The sequence below is a fragment of the Camellia sinensis genome, chromosome 5, assembly GCF_055761805.1.
Source record: "Camellia sinensis isolate YWXY chromosome 5, ASM5576180v1, whole genome shotgun sequence".
Lineage (NCBI taxonomy): Eukaryota > Viridiplantae > Streptophyta > Magnoliopsida > Ericales > Theaceae > Camellia > Camellia sinensis.
In genome coordinates, this window is record NC_138965.1 from 42,209,733 (window position 1) to 42,233,184 (window position 23,452).

A 23,452-nucleotide genomic window follows, 5' to 3' on the forward strand; every position below is an offset into this window, starting at 1 on the left:
TCTACTGTGCTTTTATTCCCAGTCCCCATTAGTACATCCAACTGACTCTGTACATCTTGTTCCCTAAACCCAACTTTAACAGAAGCCTCGTGTAATGAGTTACCCTTCTATTTGATTTTTGAAGAACTTAATTTCTGTCCAGTCCTCTAAAAAGACTGGACAGTCCAGTTTGGACCCATGAACCCACCACGGTCCTACTTCAATTATTCGATTGTTAAATTTTTTCCAGAGTGCTAAATTACACTTGATTCCAATATTGGAGTTCATTGAATCATTGCTGGGTCATTCTAAAAGTAAACCATCAAATTCCCTGCAATTGAAAAAATGTATATATATTGGCAAGCAAGGCTCAAATTAGTGAGTAGAAACTGATGCTCGTTGACTCAATTTATATGTACAAAGGTTGAAACCATGACTAGCTACTTCATGATCAGTTTTTCAGAAATATATAGCATTCTCTTCCACATACTTAGAATGTCACTCGCCAATGATGTACTCGTTTTACCTTTCCAGCAACCAAATCTACCCAACTAAAAACAGCATGGATATATAGTTTCAACTAATCCTGTACTTGGATTCTTTGAACCTGCATTAAGAACTGTTTTTCTTATGACCACGAGTCCGATACTTTCTGCTATGCTTCTTCTCTCTCTCCCTAAATTCTTGGCACTCTTCAGCAGAACCACCCTCCTCCAAGCCATCTGAGCTTTTCCCGTCTCTCGATCTGCTTTCCCTGTAACACTCGTCAGAATTCAGGTCATGACAATTAGAAGTCCTGCCATCTTGGTCAAAATCATCACCACTGAATTTTCTTCTAGACGTGTGGTGCTTTTCAGGACCAATTTTTTCAGATTCCCACCGACCTCGTTCGTCAATGTCTTCATCAGAATAACACCCAGAATCATGTGACTTACTTCTCGGACTATACCAACGTACGCTGTTGGACTCATAACTCTCATCACTAGAAGTGTCTCTAAAAGATTTCTGGTGCTTTAAGGAAAATTTGTCTCTAGATTTTGGATGACCCATCTTATCAATGTTTTCGTTGGAGTTGTATCTTGAATCCATATCATGTGATTTTAGAACCTTGGCAGAAAAATTAGATTCACTTGGCTCTATGCTTGAACAATCCCATCTGCTTGACTGACTTGATTTCTTTACTCTTTGTGTCTCAAGTTTCTCCGAGTCAGATTCCCTTTGGTTATGTTTATCTTTCAACTTCTTCACTGAGTTACCATGATCATCAATGAACCCTAATCCTTCATTTGAATGCCTTGACCGTTTTCTCTTGTGCCTGTGGTGTCTATCTCTGTCCTCTTCCCTGGAATCACTATCACGGGTTCTGTCCCTATTATCAGGAGACCCTGGCACAGTGTTCTGATGTCTTGAGCTTTTCCTCCTCTGCCTGTGGTATGCGTCTCTCTCTCTGTCCTCATCAGACAAGTGTCCACCAGAATCAGTTCTGGTCTTGCTCTCATAATCATCTGGGTTTCCATACACTTTCTTCCGGTGACTGGAGCTTTCCCTTGTGCTAACATGGTCTGTTCTTGCTTTCCCTCCACCTCTGTCCTTATTCGACCAATCTCCATCAGAATCAGAGTCATGCATTCTGTTCTTGCTTTCAAGTTTGTTTTTAGAATTCATTTCTTCTCCATGATTTTTTTCATCAATAACTTCTATTGCATTTCTACTGCCACTTGTGTGCCTTTCCCAGTGCCTGCTCCTTCGAGCATCATATTCCTCATATCGGCTTCTAGAAGAATCCCTCTCTCTCGAGCGAGATCTTCTGTAGTGTTTCCTGCAGAAAATGAAGAGGACCATGACAAGTTTGCAAAAAAAAACCCTAACAATGAAGAAAAGATTCAAAAAGACCATACCATATAAATGAAAATAAACTAATTATTCCCCACATGAAGAGGCTGTGTTGACTGTAGGCAAAGTCCTAGCAAGAGAAACTTGCCCTAAGAATATTCTTAATGAGAAACTGCTTCCGAAAACAGAAGGCAGATCACTAGAACGAGGAATTCTTCCAAAAACAGAAGTATAGGACAACTTGAGCAAACATAACCACCCAAATGAAACCAGGGAAATGGGAACCCTAGTAAAAATCATTCAGTTTGATTTTGTTCATCAAACAGCAAATGCAGCAACCATATAGCACAAACTTGACAAACTTGGATATTTACAAACTTGGCAATTTAATTTCTAAGACTAGAAAGATATCAAATTGGAAATTTGTATAAAGGACAATAATTATTACCCGGTTTGACTTATACTTTTCTGAAAGAGTGTAAAGGCAAACAGCAAATTCTGCTATTCCAATTTTCTTTTCCTTCTCACAATAACACAAATTGTGGAACATCTCTAGAACAAGAATTGCATTTTGGCTATCACACGAGTTATAATTACACCAAATCGAGATAGCAGTATCCCAGTTCAAATAATTTCTTTTGACACCGATATATCCGTGACTGTTGCATTGGTTCTACACTATGAACTGTGTCATCAAAGAGTACAACAGACAGAACAGACGCACGATGGGCGGCATCTTCGGAGGGAGCTGACATTGTCTTAATTTGGTTAAAGGGTTTTGACCTCTTATGGTTTGTTCGAGGCGGAAGATTAAAATTAGAATAATGCTTTGTTGCTCGGAATTGTTGGCTCGAAATTGGCCCGAATACCCAAAACGACGTTTTGGGTTTTTTTTTTTTTTTTTTCTTTTCTTTCTCTTGCTTCAAATACAAACAGAGGGGAGAGAGAGAGAGAGATGAGAGAAGTGGAAGAGAGAAGAGGCAATGGCGGAGGCGGAAGAGAAGGAAGATCGACGGTGATGGTGGTCACTCTCTGCCAGTGAGTATCGCCCCTCTGTTTTCTCTACTTCCCCCCCCCCCTTTCCAGTAGATCTGGATCTGAGGATGAAGGGGGAAAAAAAAAAATTGTTGATGATGATGATGTGTTGATGATGAAGGTGTTGTTGATGTTGATGATGATGATGAAGATTTTGTTGATGATGATGATGTGTTGATGAAGATGTTGATTCTCTCTCTCTGTTGATGTTGTTGAAGATGATGATGTGTTGATTCTCTCTCTTTCTTCTTCTTCTTCTTCTTTTTCTTCTTCTTCTTCACCTTCATCTTCTTCATCTTCAGAAAATCAGAAAAACGAGAAAGAAAAGAAAAAAAAAAAAACCAAACGTCGTCGTTTGGACTCGGGCCATTTGAGCCTTCCCTTTTTCGAGCTACCAACCGGGATTGTTAGAATTAAACCAAAACTAATTGCCAAGAAGTTTATCATAACATGGAGAGGTAAGAATTCCAGCCTCCTAGAGTAAATGAATTGTATTAACTACTGCTAAAAGTACAGGCACACCTGTCTGGATCTGTTGCCATCATCCTGCTGGAGTTCCTCCTTTCTTGTTCCATCTGGTAGTCATACCCAGATTCCTCTGAATAACCAAACAAAGCAGCCATCTTCTTCACCCAATACTTTGGAGGTTGTTTATCCCAATCAGCCCATTCATAGTCTCCACCAGGGTTGCGGAAACAGTGGATAAAATTGCATGCTGTCCCACGAGAACATGTCTGACAAGAAGGATTAAATATGTATTATTGTCAACAGGCAAGAGGACCATAATCCCAAAATCAACATCAAAGAAAATACACACCGATTGTTCTGTTATGACTTCAAACAAAATTTTGGGATATCTCAATTCAATAGAGAAGCAGAACTGAAATCAACAGAAGATGATTGATTTTATATTTATATGGCTCAGTTGAGGGATGTACTGTACCTTAAGCCTTGACTTCATGTACTCTCCGCATATGGCAACTTTCCATTTGGTCACACCGACAAACTCGCATGTTAACTATCAAGAAGCCCAAAACATGACATTACGATCCAGCAGTAACAGTAAGAAAACCAAAGGCATATATGCAAACAAATTTGGAAATATCAGTATGTGAACATTAAATGGTGTCCTATCCCCAATCCCTATGCTTATCTGACATGTATTAAAATCAAATACATGTCAACACAGCAAGAAAATGAACCAAGAAAACAAAAATTTAAAATCCAACTGTGCATTATTGGTGTGACTGGACAAAGAAGCAATAACCTGTAAAAATTGTGAAAGCATGTAACTACAATGCCAAGTTGCCAGCAGAGCTTGTAATTCATATTGTATTTGTTACATGGATATCTATAAATAGTTTCATGCACATAAATACATTTTGCTGAGGTCCAAGAATTCAATTTCTGTTGGTAGGTTTTTTGAGTAACTTCTAAAATATAGTACATATCATCATATCCTTAATTTACAGCATCAATATAAGTAGAAGAATAGCAATCTTGCAGCTGTAACAATTGTGGGATGTATGGCATGCACACAAGATTTCCAGTAAATAATTCAACATGTAGCACAACAGACAGCACTCCCAAACCAAAACAACATAAGAGAGCAGAGGAAGTGAATAAGACCCAAGTATCTGCATAAGCAATAGTCAGCACAGAAGAAATTGTGTTTAAACAACCATAGGAGACAACTCCAATCCATCATGGGAATGAACCCCTAGAACGAAAAGCAATAATTGCATGATTTGTGTTAACATTTAAGTAGTAAGCATGATGTGTCAATAAGGTAGTTAAGTTTATCAACAAAAAAAATACATATATACATCACCCTTTTTATCCATAATACCACTACAAACAAGCATTTTTGGTGCCCTTCAATCTACATGACCCTAGCAATAATCTTGCCACTAGATTAAGGCCATGTTAGCGCTTGAATGCATGATCATATTCTAACACACAACATCAAGCTAACCTCATCATAGCAGGTCACCAAATTTTGTAGTTAATGATGTGTCAATATTAAGGTAGTTAGGTTTATCAACAAATATATATATATATATATATATATCACCCTTTTTATCCATAATACCACTACAAACAAGCATTTTTGGTGCCCTTCAATCTAAATGACCCTAGCAATAATCTTGCCACTAGATTAAGGCCATGTTAGCGCTTGAATGCATGATCATATTCTAACACACAACATCAAGCTAACCTCTTCATAGCAGGTCACCAAATTTTGTAGTTAACATGAGTAACAAGCCGAAGGAATGAACTTGATGGGATACCTACTGTTCTAGGACCAAAAATTATTTAACAAAACATGGAAGGATCCAAAACAGTATAGCAGTGAAGTTCTCATGCGCCAAATTCATTAGCTAAATTAGCAGAATGCAGAAAATTTGTCAAAATTCATTCTTAACATCTGGAAGAGCGTTAACTTGAATGAAAAGAAAATGTAATACCAGTTTGCCTGCAAAATAGCGACCATTTATAGATTGATAAGCAAGCACAGCTGAATCCAATGACATATAATGTACGTACACGTTCCCCCGCAAATGAGATGAACCATTTTTGCAAACCTGAAAATAAAGATAATATTTTTCATGCTTCAAGATTCCAACTAGATTAAAGAAAGCTCCAATATTTCATTGCAGACAACTTCAATATATTCTCTTTTGCCAAAATTCAAATCTCATGGTTTCAATCACATAACTTGGAAAATGGGGGAATGATTAGAGTTTCCCACGATACCAAGTGCACATAATATCAAGCAGAGACTTTCCTTCTGTTAGTACTTGAGAGGCATGAAAGGGAATAATTTCATGTATTTTATTAGCGAAGAAACAGCAACTTATTTCATAATTCAAGACCAAGAAATTTCAAATTATTGTAAACGAACATCATCAAGGGGGGAAAAAAAATGTTGAAGTTTTTTGGTCATTAAATGGAACTATGTGCAAATGAAGTGAAAAGGCATGTTACAAACAGAAATAGATATTACTGAAGTCTGGGAGACAAAATTTCCAATTATTGTAAAGTAGCATCATCAAAAAAATAAAGTTTGCTGAAGTTTTTGGTCATTAAATGGGCGTTGTGTTCCAAATGAAGTGAACAGACATATTTTAAACAGAAATAGATATTATTGAAGCCTAGGAGACACTCAACCACCTTAAAATTTACAATTTCCCCAAACTTCAAGAACTCTGTATGCACATCCTCATAGAACTCTTCATAACAGCGATCAACCTCTTCGTCCGTATGCTGAAAAGAAAAGACAAGGCAAAATCATTTGAATTATAAAAGTAAATATGTGCACATAACAAGCAAACTGAGGGACCAGAATAAGTAGCACAGATTGCTACAACAAAAAAATAGACAAGCCCTTCATCTTGATAGGCTAATGCTAACAAACAGATGCACAGCACTCCAACCCAAACAATTGTATGCATATGCATGCATTTAGTATTGCTCAACACAAGGACCCATGTAAACACCAAAAAAAAAAATTCTTTCTCAAACAATCATTCAGATGAACTAAAGTTCTCAACTATGATTCAAATCTATCAGTTTCTATTCATGATGTCTGATTAGATCTCCAAGGGAAAAGAACAGTCCACAACCAAAAATAAACACCTATCTTTTCGTAACACAATTAGCAACTAGCCAGCATGATTAAAAAAATTACAGAGAAAATGGGGTTTATTCACCTCAGAGACACTCAGTACACTGACTTCCCAGCTATCTAACCTATGCATGGTCTATGAATAACATATCCATGACTTTGGAGGAAAATGGAGAAATTAGATGACGGACCTCGTACAAACAACTTGTTTTCAAAAAGGTATTGTATGGCTTGTAGAAAGAAAAAGAAGCCTAAACCAGATGTATTGAATTGAATCTAATCAAGTCAAGGAAAGAATGCAACAAATACAAATGTTAGCCTTTGCAAAATATGACGTGTGGCCATAACCATACAAGGGGGCAAAATACAGAAAAATTAGTGACCAACTCGTTAGTTGGGAAAAGGCTTTATGGAGTTAGGATTAAGAAAAGACTTTGGAATAGGGAAGTGTGGCAGACGAGGGTCTAAAAATTGAAGTAGATGCATTATGGATCTCTACATCAAACAGCTGACATGCCCCTGGGCCCACTGCCCAAGCCCCCTATAGTCCTCCTGGGAATACGTAAAGTATTCAGTAAAGGACGCCATAGAAAATGGGACTTAAAACCCCAGATATGCAATATATACATATGTTTAGCACCTAGCTATCTAAAAGGAAGGAATAAGATATACTTAAAAAAAAAAAAAAGGAATTAGTCTACGAAATTGAGCCAAAAAAAATTGAAGGAGAAGGAATATCATCAGTAAGCCAAAAACATGCAAAAATAGCTTTTTTCATCCTATGGTTTCACTCTTTCAGAAGTTCTGCCACCCCTTCCCCTCCAAATAGAACACATCAAACCCAACAGAGACACATCCCAGGCATTCCTCAAACCAACAGGCCATATCCCAGGACTTCCTCTTTTGCAAGGTATGATATAGCATATAGCAGCAACTGGAACAAGTGTTTGATACTCCAGTGGACACATAACAGTGGTACTTCTACAGCATATGCAACTAAGTCACAAAAGAGAGAGGCCTAGAAAGGAAAAAAGTTATATTTATTAGATCTACTCCTTGTGTAAATGTGCAGAATTGGCAAAGCACATCAATGTCGAGGGAATATAACTTCTCAAGCAAAAAAAAGGACTCGGATGTTTTTTTAACAAGATTGTTATTAGCAAGCTTTGTAGCATCTAATAAGTACATGGTGAAGGAAAACAAGAATAACGGATAAACATGGTCTGTACATGAGAAGAAGAAAAAAATGTAATGCCCTGAGCCCAAGAGATGCATTTCCTAAGCATGATAAATGAATAAAGGTTATAAATTCTGAGATTCAAATTTTTGAAAATCAACAACAAAATTTATATAAAAAGAGAGATAGGAGGACAAGAAGTCCTCATACAGAGAAAAAAAAATTCTGAGATTCAAATGATCACTAGGTCGTCATTAACAAGGATGTTTTCATATTGCTTGAGCAACATATGGCAGAGATAAATGGCAAAGAGGGAATCCAGAAGCATGGTAGCCATGAAGGAGAGAAGAGAGCAGCAGTTTTTTTTTTTTTTTTTTTTGGAAACTTTATTAGAGGAGTATCAAGGCGAAGCAAAGAATACAAAAAGAACAAAACCCATAAAGGACCCAAAACAAAACTAACTAATTAAGGCCTCCAAAAAATCAACAAATGTCAAAACATCAAGATCCACCGAAACCGTAACCCAACTATGAAGCACCACAGGAAGACGATTCTCTAACCACGGAACTGAATGGGCAACACCTTGAAAAACACTTCTATTATGCTCCAACCACACTAACCAAAGCAAACAATGAGAAGTAGCAAAGAATACAAAAAGAACAAAACCCATAAAGAACCCAGCTGCACCCAAGCCAAACCAAAAATCGCGACAATCAACATCCAGAGTCGTGATATGAATAAGTGTAGTCATTTGGAACAATACAAGTTTAAGTGTGCAACCTGAGGAAACAATGGCACACAATATGAGGAGGCCATAAGTTTAGCCAGAGGCAGAGAAAAGCAAACTAAGAGAGCACATTTCTACTTAAAAAGAGAAGATGGTTATTTTAGCCCTTGCAATAGTAGTAATCCTTACCAGGATACCATGCCATGGTTGAAGAAAACCAAAAAAGACCCATGGAAAACTAAAGGGACAGAAAACTACTGAATAGAAATGGGTGATCAAGAAGAAGGAAGCAATATCAGAAAACGCAGAAACATAAAACTTTTTAATAGAGGATGCAGGCAGGACGATCCGTCTCTCCACAGGTTTAGATACATGATTTGCTGTATGTTATCCGTATTAACTACATGTAATCTTCAGGGAGATCAGCTATATGTAAAGATGACATTCTTTCATAAGAATTGAAAAAATAGAAATAGTGAAGAGCAAGAGTATTATCAACTTATTAAAGGACAACAGTACTACTAATTATGCAAATTAGAACCAAATGCAGCCCCAAGGTCCTAGTAATGAAATTGTTCCCCTAGCATTAGCATTTCCCAGAAGGGCATTCGAAGGGGCACTTAATAGGCATGTCACCACTGAAGAAGGAGCCAAGATTATTAAGAAAGCCAGTCCAGCTGAATGTGGAGGACATGAGGACACGTCAATTGTCAGATGGTAGCAAAGAAGTTGCAGCACTCAGGACGTGTTTGAAACAGTCCACACACTTAAAAACAAAAACCCTGAAAAACGACTTGATGTCTGCTGAGGCACTGATGGAGATCATTAAAATTAAAACAACGATGAGAAAATAATGTGGCAGGAAGGTAAGCTGACAAAACCACAAAAACATCGAGTCACGAGTATTATGTGATGGTAAACAAAAAATGCTTGTCAGGGCCCAAACTTCAAATTACTTAGAACTGGTTCCCTCTCATACTGACCAGCACACATTTGACACCAAGCAAAAGTAAGGAGATCTGCCACAGCTTATTCATCATGTTAGGAAGCAAGCATATTGATTGAAAGTTTATGCTTTACACCACAGTTTTTATCCAGTAATAGAAGTACACGGCTGCTAAGGCAGCATCAGAGAAAGTTTTGTGCTTAGTCCTAATAAGTCACTTGAAGAGTTGAGATTAAACAGGGAATAAATAATGCCGTATTGAGAGGAAAAGTGTCATTTCTTTGGATAAGAGTCAAGGATTCATTGCCAGGAGCAAGCAAGCTATAAAAGGATTACTGGGATACAATATAGTGGTAGATAGCTAAACTAACTAAAGGTGCACAACAAGGTGGATGCACTTTACAGCACGACTAAGTCTTTCAAGCATTATTTAGGCTTGATGTCTGTAGAAGACATAACTGCACTAAGATATTAGAAAAAAGCTCCTCACGTGAAGAAGGTGAGTATTTCACACGGCAATCCACATAAATTATCACATCCTAGGAGGCTACTATTTAAGCATTGTTGTTAGCATAAATAACTAGCATGATAAATAGTAAGATCAAAAAGCAAAGAGGTAGAAGTTAATGAGTCAATGACCATTTTGATACTTATGGCATATTTCATAAAAAAAATGCCAACGGAGACGTTCAATGTCCATAGTAGCAATGCATTGTTAGCATTTTTAACTCCCAATGGTTGACTCATTTGTTCCAGAAACTCCAAAATCAACAACAACGCTTTAAGGCAATATAGGTAACAGGCAAATGAAATGTTTTGCAGACTACCACTACCATGTTTTTAGTTGGGAAGTTTGTCAAGCCTAAAACCCATATAATCAATGCTGACTAGTAAAATGGCTACTAACTGTTACAATAACTCTATTACATTATCATTATGTAGTACATACACAGTATATTTAGCTTCATTCCTTTTTCAACCATAATGCGATGTGCATGTTCTTAGTAAATAGGCTGGTTACTGCATCCACATACGAAGTACCCACTGTTGCTTGCAAACCCAAACCTTGTGGAGTAACAATAGTTATCAGGAGGAGATCTCCACAGCGACAAGATCAGATATTGTCCAACAAACTATTAGATGTTAAGGAACTAAAATTCATTTGCAAATGAAGTGATGCAATGCATAACTAAACGATGTATCATCAGAATAAATATTTACATCTTTCTTTTATACCAAAAAGCATAGCAGGTTTACGTAAAGTTGTGATACTTTATTATAGATTGCACTGTCAATTTAAGAAAATAAAATTGAGAACTTTAAAAAAGATAATTACAAATTTAAAAAACACAGTTACTTTTATGAGTTAGATAAACAATTACTAAAGAATGTCTACAATAAACACTCTGAAGTTGAAGCATGTAGGATACAAAATTGCTAACATCCAACCAAGGCCAAAACCATGAATCTCCATTGATGTGAATCTTGAGATGAATGTCTGATTTAAATTGAGTCAAAGAACAGCAATAACAATTTTATCATAAGCTTGTCAAATCAAATTTTAGACTTCACAAATAAGTGTGCATTACAGGAAATCAACCACACAGCAAATGAGAAGGACGAACAACATGCACATAATGTGTGAAGACTTTTACAGATAAATAAATTGCAACCCTTCTGCATTGGCAATTAGGAAAACACAACGTAAAAATTTAGGATTTACTCCACATAAGTCGTAGGTAAGGATGTATAATATATTTCTGCAATGGGCATCAGTTCAAGAATCCTATGATCAATCAGCAAGACAAGTACAAGTAAAATCATTTGGAGGCATGCACTATGCAGCATACAGTGCAATAAACACTTCCACATAACAATATATTCACTAAAACAAAAACAAAAACAAAAAATAAGACATGGTGGACAAAGGAGAACTCACCATTCCAAGCTTTGTTCTTTAGTTTCAATTTATTTATTTTTTAAATATCAGGGAAATAAATAGAAAGGTGTATAAAAATAGAACCTTTATGAACAACTTGACAAAAAATATATATCTTGTTTTGATTAGTAGAAGTCTTATCAAGGAAAAACTAACAAGCCAAAAAACTCATGCAGAAGAAAGGTATGCAAGAAAATCACAGGGAAAACGGAAATATGCAGAGGAAAGAGCTAGAGATTAAAGCCATAAATATATATAATGTATATGGTTCCAACTCATAGAAAGTTACTTACCCAAAAAAAGACTCATACAAAGTGAACTCAAATTAAGCCTCTAAAGCGAGGACCATCAAGGGCCCAGCTGAAAAGAAGACATTTGCCACATCTCAATAACGCAAAAAAAAAATTAAAAATTTATAAATTTTCAAACAACAACCTCCGGCTGCTGGCAACCTCCAATCACCACCTCCTCATGACCAACAACCACATCCGGCCACCATCTACGACCATTAACAACCACCTTTGGTCACCACCTCCCACTAGCCACCCCCTTCACTTGTTTTCAAAACAAAATTTAAAACAAGACTGTATCAATATGTTTTTGTGTTTTCATGTCAACAAAAAATAAACATAAATGTGTTTAATGTTTTTGTAAACAAAAACAAAAAACTGTAACCGTTACCAAACAACACCTAAATAAATCTTCCACACACAAAATACTACAACATACCAACTCAAAGAAGCACCCTAAAAGCGAAACCAGATGTCAAACAAACAATCCCCCATAAAGACAAAAAGAAAAAAAAAAAAAAAAAAAGAGAACAATCTGTAATTAAGACTAGCTAATTGTTGGAATTATAGGAGTGGTAGCATGAGTTGAGATGGCATAAAAAAATCCTTAGCCAATATCATCTTGTTACATTGTGTGCATATACATTTGATTAGAAATATAAATATAAAAGAGATACTTGTAACATAGTTAATTCAGTTAATAAATCCTACTCTATAAAACACCAATTGCAGTAAAGATGCAGTTTTCACTGTTTCAGTATCTGGGTGGGTGCAGATAAATATATATTAACATGTAGAACTGTTATGCTAACTTGGTTGAAAGGGAAAAAAGGAAGAAAAAAAATTAAAAAGAAAACAAAAACTCGGACATAGCACCCCACATGGAAGTTAAATATCACCTATTTCAAAGTACATCGAACACAAACCCGTATATTAGTTTCTTTCATCTACAAAGAATGCCTTGTGTATTATAGAAAAGTTAATAACAACAAAAACAACAACAAAAACAATAATAATAATTTTATTGATTCAATGAAAAAGGGAAGAAAATTTCCAAATTAATCATCAGGATACTCGAATCACATGAAGACTTCATTTACAGACCTCAAGCCCTTCATCCTGCTCCCAAGCAAGGCCAGGTCCATTGTACATGTTCTTGATAAGCAACGTGCAAGCTTTATCAGGGTAAAAATGAACTCTGCTGCAACGTGACCCAAATCGACAAGCACCGGTTTTAAGGTGGAAAGGACAATGAGCTTTATCCTGTCACACATATAATATAAGTTACAAATGCTCTCCATAGAGGTTTTTTTGTACAAGTACAAATGCACTCCATCCATAGAGCAAATGAAAAGCTCTTGTTCAAGACAAGAAAGTGCAACAAGACAACAACCGTCAACACATTTACGAAGATATTGTAACAAGATTACACAAACAGAAAATGAGATATTCAAGAGGACACAAAAGGCATACCTGTTCTGTTCCAAAGTTCGGAATTTGTTGAGCAGCATTCTCCAACAACTGTTGTGCAGAAACCACAGATCCATTCTTGTAATCGGCAAAGGATTCAGATTGTGGAGGAAGAGGATTTGATGTAGGTCTATTAGGATCCTGAAAATTGCATAAATATCTTAACCGTTCAAGTCCTTGCCACAACCAACAGCGGGAGGAGAAAACACCATACAGTAATCTATACAGTAGCCAAATGTCATATGCAAAGTCAAGTAGTAGACATACCTCTTTTTTTATCTGTTGATCCACATCTTTCTTCTTCACCCTGACCTTTTTCTTCTTGACAATTATCTCATTTGCTTGCCAAATAATCTCAGGAGGCCCCTCCTCTACATATTCCCAATCATCATTGTCATTTTCATCCTCGTTTCCAACCTTTCAAAATTTTCACAATTATATAAGGGTAAGCTTTCAGATTACAAAAATACAAATATACATGCCCTCTTGAGGTCCATACATACTACCAAAACCCTAAGACATGGCATAATATAGTTGTCACAAAATCAAAAGAAGCTACTTTGAACTCAACCATAAAATATATCCAAAAACAAGAAAACATGAGAGACATTTCAAGTATTTAACCGCAAAATCATCACATATTTCCAAAGATTTTAAAACCACATATTGATGCCATGCACTGGAGGTAGAAATTTGAAACTAAACTAGGTGTTATGGGCACAATATAGTTCTAATGTTCCACGTGATGTTAACCATTGTCGTCAAATTGTGAATCGTGAATTGTAAGATTCACTTTATTTATAATAAAACATAATTTTATATATGTATATACATATAAAAATACACATATAGTGTTTAAAATGAAATAAATATCAACATAACTAAATTGTATATATTTATAACTATAAAACCACGTAAATATCAATATAATTAGTTGAGCACCTTTTCAATTTCGCAAAAATGACACCATTTCATGTATTGTGCAAACAAAACCGAATTGCATTGAATCGCAACAAATCACGATGAATTGATGTGAGTCACAATTGAATCATAAGATTCACTCAATTAAAGACTCAACACCATGAATCGAATCGTTTTGCTTGAAACTCATATTGAATTGTATTAATCGAACCATGAACGATAAGATTCTAAAAACCATGAAATTAAACTTTCAAGCATCTGACAGCAAAATACCTAATTCTAATATCCAAAAGCTAAAGTAAAAATAAGACAGAGTAACTTGAAATTCCCACACAACTATCACCAAGAAACCCATAAATATTCTCCCAAATCCAAAGTATAACAAAATAGATTAAAATAAACCACTAGTTGCAGAGATAGATATACATACATCACCAGCTGATCCAGTTGAATACAGTAAGCACTAAACAGAAATGCCCATCACAAACAATGGATTTAGCCCAACTCAATCATAGTATAATTTTCTAAAAGTGTTGCTGGTAATTTTGTTTAACAATTACACACTATAAAGCTCTGTACGCATAATTTGTAAATTAACAAACAAAGACTGAACCTGATTTTGTTTGGATTCTTCTTCTAGGGCTTTTCTCCGCTCTTCTTCCTCCTCTTCGGCCTTCTTCTTCTTCGCAGCCAAGGCCTCAAGAAACACCCTCTCATGCTCCTCAAACTCCTTCCTCTCTCTCTCTAGCCTCTCGTTTTCTCTCTCCTCCTCCATCTGAATCCTCCGCTGCTCCTCCGAATCGTTCAGCAGGGCTTCTTCTTCTTCTCGCTCCTTCGCCGCCAGCTCCTTCCTCTTCTGCTTCCTCTTCTCCCTCTTCGCTGCCTTCCTCCTCTCCTTTCGACCCGCCGCAACATTCTCCGCCGCCGCCAACGGCGGCTGGGCTTCTTGCACGCATCCCGATGATCCGCCGCCTGCTATTTGCTCCGCCATAATATCATCGCCTATACACACAAGCGAGTGTATCTATATATCTACTATAACTGAAATGTTTTTAGGGTTTTGAGTATCAATTGGATCATTCATAAGATAAAATCATCGGAATCTCAAGAACACCTTCGAAGGTACTCTGAAAAACATTAATGAATAGAGTCATGGCAGCGGGGATGGCAATTTGAATCCGACCGGCGGAAGCCAACCCCATACCCGATAAGAGCGATATTTTCTTGAAAAATACCTCTGACACGTTGGAGATGGTATTTGAAATTAAGGCATGGGTACTTTTAAAAAAGTCAAAAAGTTATTCAAAAAGTTAAAAAGTTAACACTATTCACCAAAAGTCAACAATTACGGCTGCACAACTCTCAATTCAAATTTTTCCTTACAAATCAATTTTTACAATTTTTTATTACACATTTTTCAATAAAAAGTCAAAAAGTTAACCCAAATATCCATATTTTCAACCTCAAATTTTTAGTCCAAAAAGACAAAAAGTGCACTTTTTTAGTCTTCCCAAACTTGGCCTAAATTCCTGATCAGTTTCGGATCGGGACGGGAATTACTTTCACAGTCCCGGACCCAGTCCCATCAAGAGCTTCTATCTACACACATCAAATATCTTTTTTGTACATACTTAATGATATTTAATTTTATTATAATTATATTTCTAAGTGAAATTATTATTTTAGACACCATTGTTAATTCAAAATATCTCAATGCATACCTCCCTCTAGAGTTTACATCTGTTGCATCGTGTTTGTAGCTTCATTGAGCTAGAAGTGAAAGCGGAGTCATTCATAGCTTCTTCCAAGTTCATTGAGCTAGAAGTGAAACCAAAAGGCTTTGGCATTTCCGTATTACACATGCACTACAGCTTCTCAATGCACTCATTCATCAACCTTCGTCATTCGTAGGGAAAACATCATTGTTATAGAGGATTTGCCTTTTGAAAATCAGCAAATAAGTGTTTATGTGAAACAGAGCGAAGGAAATATGAGTTTAATTTTTTTTTTCCAGCGTTGTTTAGATAACCAGGGCCGAATTGTGTTATTTGGTTCAGAAATCTACTACCGAAATAATTATTTATTTTCGAAAGTTGTTGTCCGAACAAAGTAATAAATTTCGAAAGTTGTTGTCCGAACAAGGTATTTAAATTCGGAAGTTGTTGTCCAAACAAAGTTAACTTTTACAACATTCAACTTTTGAAATTTGAAAATAAATTTGGACAACTACTTCCGAATGAAGTAAAAAAAAAAAATTCCCATTTTATATTCCAAATTTGCAAATTGCATACTGTAGACGTGCCTGCGTGGGGCCCTTGCTACAGTTCGGACTCGATTTGTGTCGTGGTTCTTAATCTGAACCAAAGAGTCCAAATCTGGCAAATCGTTTTGAGAAAACAGATTTTAGAAAAGAAGTGCCAAACATGGACTGCTTTGCCAGATACAGAGTCGCCATCTAAAAATTTTTTATGGAGGAATTTAGGAAACCCTGATTCGGTGCCGAAGGCCACATGTCCGTCATCACCGGAGTTGTCTCGGCTCGGGAGCTAGGGTACGATTGGGGAATGTCAGCTATGAGCACCCCCTCTCGCCCGATCCAAAGATCGGCCTCTACTAACCATGATATCCGATTTTGAAAACGTTATGTGTTCTTATTCCGGTTATTAGCCTAGAATTACTATGTTATGCGTACAACAAACAAGTACAGACTAGATTGCCTAATTTGGAAACAAGCATTGCATATCCGTTTGTTTTGAAAAACGTTTTGGAATTTGCTATTCGAAAATAGGCTAAAATACGGATTTCAACGAGTTTTTCCAACTCAAACAATCCAACCTTCACCCGCAGGCATTCAAACAGTTTATCACATAAGTATCTAGCCACATGGTAAGTATACTGTCATGTTAACATTCACACGCATGCGAGATGCTAAAACATAAATACTTACATCGTACTCCGTGCCAAAACAATAAACTAGTTAGCAAACATGCATGATCCTAGTTCATGTCAAGTTGACTAATGCAACACATGCAAGATGCAATTAGAGTAGGCTCGGCTAATCTACGATGACATGTGAAATGCAATCAATTGATGCACGTATTCAATTTGGAATTGAAATACAAATACAGTTAGCATGATGTACCGAGCCCGGTGCATGCAGGACAAATGAATGAATGCACGCATGCATTGCATAGGGTATGCTAATTAAATATGCCCTAGTCTACCATCATAAGCAGGTAAATAAAAGGGAAGAAAGAAGTGGGGATTGGAAGACATACACACCACTCACACACACTTATTACAGATTTGCCCTCGCCCGGAGGGACCAAATAAATAATACAAATTAATTAACTACGCAAGCTAATTAAATATTACAAATTGCCTAATCAGCTAACAAACTAACTAAGCTAGAAAAAGCAGTAAACCGCCTTGGGAGGAGAGCCAGATGCAGCGCACGCTCAGGTCTCGCTCGAAAGTGCACGGCCGTACATAGTCTGCCTCTGTTTTCCCTGCTCTGCCTGTCTGAAGACTGCCAAAGTCTCAAGGATGCCTTTCTGGATACTGGGAATCACCACCGGCTGAGTAGAATCACCACCGGCAGGGGTATGTGGCCACTGGCACAAAATGAATCCATCGGCTGATGATTTACTGCCGGTCGGCAATTTATAATGCCGGTCGGCAAAGAATGCCTGCAGAACCAGCAACTCACAGCAGCAGAGGACAGAACTTGCATGGCAATACAATTCAAGCAATGTATGCACCAATCATGTCCCCTATCATGTTTGTGACTCAAAAGGACATATGTCTCGATTCTCGGACTGCCAATCACGTATTTCCATGCATGACGGCCCAAAGAATCAAGTGTACAACTTTCATGTCAAATGAAATGCAAACCAAACAAACAAACCAAGGCCCAATTCCTATCACCAAGTCAAGGAATAAGGCATGCATGCAAGATGCAATGCAACCTAGGCATGCGAGCTAAGGATGCAACATGGCATGGCAAGACACTTATGCAAGCATACAAGCAAACGTGAGGCAATGCAAATTGATGGAAATGTGGATTTATACATGATTTAGGCAACTCTAAATAGGCCTAAAACAGTGGCCAAAGTGACCAAAATAAACGACTAAACACATACACACAAGCACATGTTAAAGGAGCCAAAACTTAGGCACAAATGGGACAACTCTCAAACACATTTGAAAGAAGGTAATCATGGACATATGGCATGCAAGGTAAGCATTGAAAATCATGTTAAAACATGGTGCCAAACTAACCTACCAATGCAAGCTATGCATGCAACAAATGGTCCAAGCATTCAAAGTAAACCAATGGAGTATTGAACTACACTTAACAAGACCAAACATGGCATGAACTTATTGACGAAAAACAGAGTTTTAGCACATTAAGACAAGGCCTAAAGATCACTTAGATGACATCCAAATGACCTAAATTCAAAGGCATGCATAAATGCCAAAACAAGGAGCATGCTACACAAGCTTATAAGGCATTAAAGAGGTGTCCAAGGCAAGCATATAGGCATGTTAAAGGGACTGAAATTACATAACAAATGATCCCAACCCACTAAATCAATGCAAGAATGTCATGCTATACATTCATACACTTAAGGCCAACAAGCCGGAATGCAAAGGAGCTATACTAAGCATGCCAAATCCGACCCAAACAACCTAGGACAGACCTTAAACATGGCAAAATGAGCACAAAACCTTCACAAGGCTAAGCCTAAAACATGCTAGAACAAAGGCTATCAACCTAAGGCATATTAAGGCAATAACATGGCATTACATGGTAGGTATGCTAAGCATGCATGGTGTACCAAAACCAACACACAACAAAGTTATATCATGGTATAATAAGTATGGAAAACAACCAAGACATGATCAATACACACTCTAACATGATGCTCTCTCAAAAGGCCAAAAAGGATCCCTTTCAAGGACAACAAGGAGAGGGGGTGGCCCTCCCATTTTGGAGACTTCAAGGCACCATCTACACCACTGAAATCCCTCAAGATTTCAGTGGTGAAGAGGTCCAAACACCAAAGTCTCGAAACTCACTCAAAATGGCTCAAAATGGGGCCTTTCAAGGCCTAAGAGAGGTCAAACACCTCCAAACCACAAAACACTCTTAATAAACAATCAAGAGGGTTAAAAAACAGAACTTTTTTGTATTATACACCAAGCTCAAAAACGATTTTAAGATAGGTAAAAATACAATGTAAAAATAGGGAATATAAAGGCAAGATTGTTACCCTTGTTGACTTTCTTCAACAATGATGCTCCAACAGCCCCTTTTAGGTTGAAAACAACTCCAAAACTTCAAAATCAACCTCTTAGAACCTCAGTAGCTAAGTGAAGGTGAAACACTATGTGTTTGTGTGCAATAGTAAGACACAAACACAATTTAACACACACAAGAGGGAGATATAGAGATAGAAAGTGTATGGATTCTAACCCTAGAACTCAAAACCCTAAAAATGGCTGTCTAAAAGTATCTAAAGTGTCTCAAGTGTCTAACCCAAGCCAAGAGAGAAGGCTTTCTCTTATAGAGCCTTTTGTCTTGTAAAGCTTACAAGACAAGCTTCTAAAGAGAGAGATCCCTCCATACACGTGTATGGAGGGGAGCCAAAAGCAAGACAGCTGTGATAAAATATCTGAAAAAGCAGATGCACAGTAGTCGGCCGGCCAAAGATGCCATTTTGGCAAAAAGGAGTGCCGACCGGCAACAAATAATGCCGACCGGCAAAATATATTGCCGATGGCAGCAAAAACCAGCCGGTGACCTCTAGCCACTGCCGGTGGTGTGTGGGGATGCCTCACAAGGCATTCCCTGCCCCTTCAAGGCAAAACACAAGTGTTTGGTGCAAAACCAGACACTAAACAGTCGAGTTCGGAGATCCTGAGGCAAGGCGCGCGAGCCGAGACCTCCGGGAACTCCAAACGAACACAAACAAGGGTAATCACCAAGTGTTCCAATGGTGACGTCCAAGTCTTGAGGACGATCAAAAATGGGGTGTCTACACATACCAAATTTACAGTTTCAAATTGCAAATTAATCTTTATAATGCCATTAAAAATTTGTAATGTTATACAAAACATGCAGGAATATGTGTCAACTCATGGAAGTCAGATTTGCGCGGATTTTGTGTTAGATTACACCACTCAATTCACAACTGAACAGGTTCACTCTACGAAATTATAACGATTATGTTTGGAATTGCTCACCAAATGTAAATGTTTGATAATATTTATTTAACTTTGTAGGTATTCAAAAGTAAAGATGAATTGCTTAACTGGGTACATGAAGTTGGAAAGATAAATGGTTTGGTCATTGTAATCAAAACATCAGACTATGGTGGAGGGAAAAAAAGACCCAGGATGTATCTTGCTTGTGAGATGAGTGGCCAATATAGAGCAACAAAGAAGTTAAAACATGATGGCAACAATACATCAAGAATAACTGGTACGAAGAAGTATGGTTGTCTTTTTGATACGAGGGCTCACAGGTTTACCACACATGATGAATGGACATTGACCGTAGTATGCGGATTGCATAATCATCCACCTGCGGAGCACCTCGAGGGACATTCATATGCGGGGAGGCTATCAAAGGATGAGAAAGCATTGTTAATGGATATGTCAAAGAGCATGGTTCATCCAAAAGAAATCCTAGTAACCTTGAAACAACGAGATGTCCTCAATGTAAGCACACTTAAAACCATTTACAATGTACGCCATCGAAACAGGGTGGTACAGAGAGCTGGAAGATCACAGATGCAACACTTATTGGGTGAATTGGCCAAGTATAATTACATTGAGCGCCATCGGTCTGAAGAGTCCACGATGACTGTGACAGACTTGTTTTGGGCACATCCTACCAGTTTGGACTTATTTCGGTCTTTCCCACGTATATTAATTATGGATTGCACATATAAAATCAACAGATATCGGCTTCCTCTTCTTGAAATTGTGGGAGTGACATCAATTAAAATGACATTCTCTGTAACTTTCGCATACTTACAGTATGGGAGGGTCGATAACTATGCGTGGGTGTTAGCTACATTGCGTGATGTCATGGATGGGTTTGTTGTGCCAACAATTATTGTTACTGATAGAGAGCTAGCCTTGATGAATGCCATACAGAAGATATTCCCGAGTGCAGACATTTATTATGTCGTTGGCATATCAGTAAGAATGTGTTGACCAAATGTAAGAAAATGTTTGAGACACAACAGAAATGGGAGAAGTTCAACCATTAGTGGAACTCTATAGTGTATTCATCTTCTGAAATTCAATACGATGAGCGTCTTAAATCGTTACTTAAGGAATTCAGTAGTTATCCTAATGCAGTCAAATACGTCATGGATACTTGGTTGGTTCCTTACAAGGACAAATTTGTGGCGGCATGGTCAGACACGTGTATGCATTGTGGCAATGTTACAACAAACCGGTAAGATTGCTTTTCTTCAATATGTTATTAATAAGTGCCATGTACTTGATTTTAACTTGACTTACATTGAATTGAACAGGGCTGATAGTGCACATGCAAAACTTAAAAGACAATTGGGTTCATGTCAAGTCTCATTTCAGGCATCATTTGAGAAAATACACAGTCTGCTTGAGTTGCAACACACTGATATCAAGGCTTCATTTGAGAAAAGTCTAATTGTTGTGCAACATCAATTTAAACCTTCTCAATTCAGGGAGCTACGGGGTAATGTGTCTATCTCTACATTGGAGTATTTGCTTGTAGAGAGTAAGAGAGCCAATTCCATTGGTATTGATGTTGAAGCTTGTGGATGCGTCCTTCGCCACACTAATGGTTTACCTTGCGCCCATGAGATTGTTGACTACATCAGACAAGATCGTCCTATACCACTTGCTACCATACACTCACAGTGGAGGCAACTTCATATCTCCATATGCAAGAAAGAAGAGGAAACGGAGGTGACTTGTCATGCAGAAGTAGAGTTGTTTGTGAACAAGTTTAATGAAAATGATAGAACCATGCGGTTGGAGCTTTTGAAGAAGTTGAAAGAGATTGTATATCCGGGAAGCACTTTTCTTGTTGAGCCGGAGGTGAAGCCCAAAACACGTCATCAAGATCATAAGAAGATCAATGTTTCTACCCCTCGTGACCTGTGTGCATTTGAGTTAGTGCAATCTGGACATGATTCATTCTCACCTAGGGACACTCAAATCACTACATTAGCTTCTACTTTGCAAACCAAAAAGAAGTGACCTGTTAAGGGAAAAGAAAAGGTGAATCCGAAAGGGAAAGCATACATTACTAGAACAGTGAAACCTGGTGCATATGTTGATGCTTTCCCTGCTGGGTTGAAACCATACATTAAGTTTGTGAATGATGTAGCTGCAGATGGGAATTGTGGTTTCAGGGGCTGCTTCAATTGGTCATACAGAAGATGATTGGGCTCAGGTTAGGCGTGATCTATTGGGTGAGCTGCACACGCACAAAGAGGAATACATTACACTTTATGGGTCCTATTAAAGGTTTGAAGAATTGACAAGCATATTGTCATACTTTGAAGACAGTCCTGGATACTCACATTGGATGACTATGCCAGACATGGGGCATCTTGTTGCATCGTGCTACAATCTTGTGTTATACCACTTGTCTTTACAGTAATGTCTCACATTTTTACCTTTTAGAACAGTGCCAGTACCTCAACTTGATAGACGTGAGATTGCCATTGGGTTTGTCAACGGAAATCATTTTGTCCAGGTATAACAGAAACTTATCAATTGGGTTTGTATATGTACAAGAAGTTATGGGGTATTACCACTAAGTCAATTGATATTTGGTGCAGGTTTTGTTGCAGCCAGGCCATCCAGTTCCTCCTATTGCCACTAATTCGAGAAAATACCGTCGCCCTTGCGCTGTCGACTGGGATGATGTATATGTGCGTCGCATTCAACATTTCAAGGACATTATTCATGATAATGTAGCTACTCAAGAGACTTTTGATGTTGTTGATGTCGCATGACACATGTATGCATTTGACAATGTTAGAATTATGGAAGAAATTAATTGATGTGTTTTTGATGTTGATGTGTTATTTTTGCAATGTGGATTGAATGTTGTCGACCATTGTTACCATTCCATTAAAATAAGAAAATATCATTTACAAAATCAACGACCATTGTTACCATTCCATTCTAATAATAAAATGTCATTACAATGTCATTACAATACCATTGTTGCCATTCCATTGCAATAAGAAAATATTAACCACTGTTACCATTACAACAATGTCATCTTACAAAAAACACCAAAAAAAATTCATCAACTAACAAAATAACATGTCACGAATCAGCTGTATGCCTACGCCTAGGCCTACGACTGTATGTCAATGTTGAAGATGGAAAGCGACCTCCAGCAGAACTAGGTCCAGCTTCGTCAATGTGCTGACCTTCAAGGACATGCGTCATACTCTCGATAGCCTGGTAAAGTCGATAAGGATG

General features: G+C 37.6%; 1 protein-coding gene across 1 annotated transcript; it reads right to left on the reverse strand.

The window, feature by feature from the left end:
• Positions 1 to 316: 316 nt before the first annotated feature.
• On the reverse strand, positions 317 to 15,197 carry LOC114297177 (uncharacterized). Its single transcript, XM_028241558.2, has 9 exons — positions 14,559 to 15,197; positions 13,292 to 13,441; positions 13,028 to 13,165; positions 12,659 to 12,817; positions 6,022 to 6,114; positions 5,316 to 5,432; positions 3,791 to 3,865; positions 3,370 to 3,581; positions 317 to 1,798 (listed from the first exon to the last, which is right to left on the reverse strand). Exons 1-9 carry the CDS (start codon positions 14,934 to 14,936, stop codon positions 592 to 594), a joined length of 2,529 nt encoding a protein of 842 aa, XP_028097359.2. The 5' UTR covers positions 14,937 to 15,197; the 3' UTR covers positions 317 to 591.
• Positions 15,198 to 23,452: the final 8,255 nt, after the last annotated feature.